Below are 6,908 nucleotides of genomic sequence, written 5' to 3' on the forward strand. Positions count from 1 at the left end.
AACTGTCACTATTAACTAGCACGCTGCAAACCAAACGGGGCCATTAGCATCCTCAAAATGTCATTTACAGTGACCATGCATGACCTTCTCTGGAAACAGTATACCGGCAAACCATTGACACGAGTACACGACCGACCAAATTGTTTCAGACAAAACAATGGTGATACTCTCACAACCTTTGCTCAACTCAGGATCAGCGTGAGTTCCATCATATAAGCTAGGAGCTATAGAGGAACTTAGCTAGAGACTCCCGTATTAGGTGCTGATCCGTCATTGTAGCTGAGTCTTGTGCTGAGCATCTCCACCAGTCTCTCAATCTCCAATCCAACTACCGTATTAGAAGAGTAGCTAGAAAATTGTGCTCCAACAGTCTCCCAAAACCTTCCTCATTCCCCAATAGTTATTGGGACATCCTAATAATTCACCTCATCTCTCCCTAAATAAAGGGGAAGTTGTGACTCTCCCAATAAAGTAGTTGAATTGGGAGAAAATTATTGGGAGACTGCAAAAGCAACTCCCCCAATAATCGTAAAACTACTATTAGGACATCTCCCAATACCAATTATTAGAAAAAAATTATTAGAAGACCGGTGGAGATGCTCTTAACATTCATGTTCACATGGTTCTTGCCATCACCGAAAAAGAAATATTACATTGGTGGCGCGACACTGCAACCTCATATATTATCCACCTGTTTCAAAATGACAGAAAATACAACTATGAAACAACCTAGTGGGGACTTTCAATTACATCATAATACAACTGTTGATTAAGGTTCCAAATAACTTTGCTTTAAGTTCAAAGGATTTTGAATGGAATTCAATTTCTTCTAAAATGGTATGAAAAACTTTAAATTTAGGATTTAAAGACACATCCAAAACTAAGTAGTTAGTCTGGCTTAAATGGTGAAGCAAATTTTTTTTTTGCGGTTCAAATCTTTGGAGAAAAGTTTTTCAAAACGGCTTCTCAACCAATGTGAGTTATTCGATAAAAGGTAATGATTTTATTACGGATGGCCATACGTTTGCACTATTATACGGCAGTTTAAGTTGACCCTTCACTACCGCCAGACGGTGGCACACGCAAGCAATTTTAGAACTGAAAAAAGTTGTAGTTCTTAAACCACTCATCAAAATCAAAATCCGATTGCACAACTGTATCTTTTTCGAGGAGATTTTTAAAACAAGACCCCACTTGAATATATTTTGACGATAATTCTCAAAACACATAAATTGCTTTATGTACAATGAAAAAATGCCAAAGTCAATTAGTTAAAATGCTCAATAGATCTGGTAAAGTTGTCTATTATTAATCATGCGATCAACATTCACCTACTTAACAAAGTTGTTTACTCTTGTCCACTGTTGACGCTAAACATTCTATCTTCACAATATGAACACCAATATCCACTTAACTGAACTCGGACATGCAAAATCAACATGATGTAAACCCATAAATAATTTTTGCAAATATCATAAGCAAATTAGAATATTCGAAAAAAATATTTTCTCTCAAAAAAAATTATATCATTAAAACATATTTTGATTTCGATGCTCGATGTTAAAATTATAATCTTTTCTATTTTGGAATTATGTGTATGTGTGCGTTTTTTCTTTCTCTACTTGCCTCTCACATACGCATGCACACACCACTGACGGGAGCCGCCGTACTACTGATACAAAGTTAGGCGCGTCCTTAATAAAATATTTAATATTTAACGAAGGCTACAAATATAGGAAATCACGCACACGCGCGTGCGTCTTCTCCAGCGCAGCGCAGACCGACCACCACCGACCCCGCCGGTGCCGTGCATTGCGCCGACCCCTCCTCCCCCTCCTGCGCGCCCCCACCACCCCCACCGCCTGCATTTATTAGCCACCTCCTCCTCTCCTCCCCGGCTGTCGCGCCCTCCCTCTCTCTCGCCCATCAACCGACGCCATCCGCTCCCGCGCCGGCCGCGCCGCGCGTCGCATACGGTACGGACCGCCACCTCTCCATCTCTCTCTCCCCCCTCTCCGACCGACGCCGGCCCGCCGCGTCGCCTGAGGTGAGGCGCATGGCATACTCCTCCTCGCTGTTTGGGGGACCTCGCCGCGTCCTGCCGTCCTGCATTGCGTGCTGGGTGTTCGCCTGCTTCTCCGGCCCAGATCGTCTCCGAAGCCGAGGCCGGCAGGGAATTGAATAGTGACATCGCCCCTTCCGGATCACAGCCTCCGTTTTTTTTTTCTTTCCTTACCTTGTTTCATTTTTCATGCTAGATACTCCGTTTTGCGCTCCCTCGGTGCTAGATTGTGTGCGAATCCGAAGTTCGACTTGTGCTCTAATTAGCGCGACAAGAGATTTATTAGCTGGATTGAGCTTGCTGCAAGGAAAAAGAAAATATACCATGCTCAACAGATCAAATTCTGATCCTCTGCACGCAGAAGGGCAATGTCCTCTGCAAGTGAGATCTAAGTGCACCTTTGCTGATCTCCTTGTTTTGTCTATATTGTGTTTGGGGGTTTCATTAGTGCAAATCTTATCCCAATTTTCATACACGAATGTGCCCTCCTCTCCTGTTTTGCGTTATATTTCCCTTATTTGAATGCTATGACAATTCAGTCTTCATTGTGAACTGTGAAAATTAACTATATTTCCCCTGTTTGAATGCAAATCATATCTGCCGCTTCGTTTGATTTTTCAGCATGTTACCTATTCTGATCCTGTTTGTTTACCTTGCTTTTACAGCAGGATTTCAGAAACAATCATACAGGGGATATGGCGACAAATTATAAACCTAAGAACATCCTTATTACAGGAGCTGCTGGCTTTATCGCCTCCCATGTTGCGATCCGCATTACCAAGAAGTACCCCGATTACAAGATCGTCGTCCTTGACAAGCTTGACTACTGCTCTAATCTGAAGAACCTGCTTCCTGTGAGCTCATCGCCAAACTTCAAGTTTGTCAAGGGAGATATTGCAAGTGCTGATCTTGTCAATTTCCTTCTTGTCACGGAGAACATTGATACCATAATGCACTTCGCAGCCCAGACACACGTTGACAATTCATTTGGGAATTCCTTTGAATTTACCAAGAACAACATTTATGGTACCCATGTTCTTCTTGAGGCCTGCAAGATCACTGGCCAGATCAAGAGATTCATCCATGTCAGCACTGATGAGGTCTATGGGGAAACTGATGAGGATGCAGTTGTTGGAAATAAGGAGGCATCACAGCTGCTCCCCACAAATCCATATGCAGCCACCAAAGCTGGAGCAGAGATGCTTGTAATGGCATACGGGAGATCCTATGGCCTGCCGGTTATCACTACTCGGGGGAACAATGTCTATGGCCCTAATCAGTTTCCTGAGAAGCTTATCCCAAAGTTCATTCTCTTGGCCATGAGAGGGGAGCCCCTCCCTATCCATGGTGATGGAACCAATGTTCGTAGCTACCTCTATTGTGAGGATGTTGCGGAGGCATTTGAGGTAATTCTTCATCATGGAGAAGTTGGACATGTTTATAATATTGGAACAAAGAGAGAGAGGACGGTCATTGATGTAGCTAAAGATGTTTGCAAGCTGTTCAGTTTGGAAGCTGACAAAGTCATTATGTTTGTAGAGAACAGACCTTTCAATGATCAGAGGTATTTCTTGGATGATGAGAAGCTCAAAAGCCTTGGATGGGCTGAGCGCACCCCATGGGAGGAAGGCTTGAAGAAGACAATGGAATGGTATGTTGCAAATTCTGATTATTGGGGTGATGTTTCTGGTGCATTGCTGCCTCATCCGAGGATGTTAATGATGCCTGGGTATGAGGGCTCTGAGGAGATTAAAGGAATACTCAGTCAGTTTAATAACATTAGGACAAAGGTGGATTCAACATCAGATAGTGCTCCAGAAACGCATGCCTTCAAGTTCTTGATATATGGTAGGACAGGATGGATTGGTGGACTTCTTGGAAAAATATGTGAGAAGCAAGGAATTTCATGTGAATATGGAAAAGGTCGCTTGCAAGATCGTTCTTCGCTCATCCTGGATATTCAAACTATTAAGCCAACACATGTCTTCAATGCTGCTGGTGTTACTGGCAGACCCAATGTTGACTGGTGTGAATCACACAAGCCGGACACTATTCGTACCAATGTTGTTGGCACCTTGACTCTAGCTGATGTGTGTAGAGAGCATGGCTTATTGATGATGAATTATGCCACTGGGTGCATATTTGAATATGACGCACATCATCCAGAAGGGTCAGGTATCGGCTTCAAAGAGGAGGATACACCAAATTTTACTGGTTCGTTCTACTCGAAGACTAAGGCAATGGTAAGTTGGTAAATGCTCGATGGTTGATTTTTAACATTGTTTTTGTCTTAACTCGTCAGTTGGCATTTTTATGTTTCAAATAGTGAAAGAAACATGTGGTTATGCTCTCTGGAAAATACAGGTTGAGGAGCTATTGAAGGAGTATGAGAACGTCTGCACCCTACGAGTCCGGATGCCAATATCTTCTGACCTCAGCAACCCCCGAAACTTCGTGACAAAGATCAGCCGTTACAACAAGGTGGTGAACATCCCTAACAGCATGACAATATTGGACGAACTCCTTCCTATCTCAGTGGAGATGGCGAAAAGGAACCTGCGGGGCATCTATAATTTCACCAACCCTGGCGTTGTCAGCCACAACGAGATCCTGGAGATGTACAAGCAGTACATCGACCCCAGCTTCGAGTGGACAAACTTCACTCTTGAGGAGCAGGCCAAGGTCATCATCGCGCCCCGGAGCAACAACGAGATGGACGCGAGCAAGCTGAAGAAAGAGTTCCCTGAGCTGCTGTCGATCAAAGACTCATTGATCAAGTATGTGTTCGAGCCCAATAGGAAGGTGCCTGTAAACTGAAGAGCCAGCACAGCAGATACTATAGAAAATACAGCAACCCATTATAAGCAAGCATGTAGGAGCCATTTGTCGCAAATGATTCGTTAGAATGTTTATTCATCATACTTAGCAGCATATCTCCACTATAGGTTGATTCACAGCTGAATAGACAATATATATATATCTGGCAATCTGTTGATGGCAGTATGATGATTGCTCAATATGTTGTAGAGGCTTATCATCTATTTTACGGAGTTAAATGTTCAGTCTGCGTGTACCACCACTTTTTTTTGTCTGGAATGATCCTCCACTCTTTAATCTGCTGGCTCCTACTCCCTCCGTTCTGAAATGTAAGTCATTTTGTTTTGTCCTAAGTCAAAGTAGTCTAATTTGACCAAATTTATAGAGAAGAATACTAACATCTAACACATCAAATAAGTAAATTAAGAAAATATATTTCATTGTTGATCTAATTATTCTCATTTGACATTCAAAATGTTATTACTTTTTTCTATAAACTTGGTCAAACTTGGAACAATTTGACTTAGGACAAACAAAAATGACTTACATTTCAAGACAGAGGGAGTATCAATTTAACAGCTACATTCAGTTCTTTAGCTCAAGATTTTAATTTGTAGTACACTGAAAGCACTCGACTGTCCCTTTCCTTTTGTTCTCTTTAATTTATCCTCCCACCCAGCAGCTTATGGAACGTGATTATGCTGCCACTCTCTGTGTGCTGTGTGCCTGATGACAGTCCAGGGGTAGTTGCCCATCCATGGACATGATGATGTTTCAGAAGAGAAGGTTGCTAAAGGTGCAGAAGATACTTGGAGTGCAGGCAACATCTTGTTCCGTTCCATACGGCCTGTGCTGTTTTACTGGTAGCAACCTCATGCGGAGAAACATGTCCTGGATGGCATCTTGTTCCGAGGATGCCAACGGCCTTATTTAGATCCAAAGTTCAAAATTCCAAAAGATTTGTAAATCGCATGTATGGTGTACTAAATGTAGTTGAACAAAAATCGCATTACACAAATAGACTGTAAATCGCGAGACGAATCTAATGAGCATAATTAATCCATCATTAGCATATGTTACTGTAGTTTTACTGTAGCAATTTAGTGTCTAATCACGACCTAATTAGGTTCATTAGATTCGTCTGGTTCATTAGATTCGTCTCATAGTTTACAAATGAGTTTTGTAATTAGTTTTGTGATTAGTATATATTTAATACTTTAAATGTGAAAAGATTCTCTTTCAAAATTCCAAAACTAGGGAACTAAACACACCGCCTTGTTTAGATCCCAAAATTTTACACCAAAAAATATCACATCGAATGTATGAACACATAAATGAAGTATTAAATAAAATATATTTATAAAATTTTTTGCACTGATGGGTTGTAAATCGCGAGATGAATCTAATGAGCCTACTTAATCCATGTTTTGCAATATTAATACTACAGTAATCATCCGTTAATTATAGATTAATCATGGATTAGTTAGGCTCATTAGATTCGTCTTGAGATTTACAACTCATTCGTGCAAAAAGTTTTGTAAATAGATTTTATTTAATACTCCAAATCAGCAATATTCTCTTTCAAAATTTTGTGGCCAAATGATCTAAACACAGCCACAGGTGCTTGTAAGATGTAAGATAGCGTGATTGCACTAGTGCTTGTTGGTTGTACAAGTTGAATGTTGGGAAGGAGATTGCAGGTCCCTTCGGTGTTTGAACAAGAAGTGCACCCCTTCTTTTTACTTGTGAGAACGACCTATGCATATAACTGTGGTGGCTGCAAAGTTTAGCCGAATTTGCTATGACTGCTAGAGCCCATTTCTGGGCCGATATGACTACGATCTTTTACGTGAATTTTAGTTATGTTGTTGGTTCTTTCGTGTGTTCACTTAGTTCCAAACACCTCGCACAAAGATCTGATGCAGATTACAGTTCAGTGTACAATGTACTGAATTTATGCCCAGATACTAATACAGACAAAGACGTCAGACAAGGAAAAGGAACATTTAAACCGGATACAGCAACTGGC

At 41.3% G+C, this 6,908-nt stretch overlaps 1 protein-coding gene across 2 annotated transcripts; it reads left to right on the plus strand.

The window, feature by feature from the left end:
• The first annotated feature begins 1,829 nt into the window (after nt 1-1,829).
• On the plus strand, nt 1,830-5,135 carry LOC120663869 (trifunctional UDP-glucose 4,6-dehydratase/UDP-4-keto-6-deoxy-D-glucose 3,5-epimerase/UDP-4-keto-L-rhamnose-reductase RHM1-like). Of its 2 annotated transcripts, none has more exons than XM_039942812.1 (3): nt 1,830-1,976; nt 2,728-4,305; nt 4,427-5,135. In XM_039942812.1, exons 2-3 carry the CDS (start codon nt 2,758-2,760, stop codon nt 4,877-4,879), a joined length of 2,001 nt encoding a protein of 666 aa, XP_039798746.1. In that variant the 5' UTR covers nt 1,830-1,976; nt 2,728-2,757; the 3' UTR covers nt 4,880-5,135. The 2 variants fall into 2 exon arrangements, with proteins under 2 accessions (XP_039798746.1, XP_039798745.1); XM_039942811.1 differs by having other exon boundaries at nt 1,855-1,976; nt 2,731-4,305.
• Nucleotides 5,136-6,908: the final 1,773 nt, after the last annotated feature.

This window comes from Panicum virgatum, chromosome 3N (assembly GCF_016808335.1).
Source record: "Panicum virgatum strain AP13 chromosome 3N, P.virgatum_v5, whole genome shotgun sequence".
NCBI lineage: Eukaryota > Viridiplantae > Streptophyta > Magnoliopsida > Poales > Poaceae > Panicum > Panicum virgatum.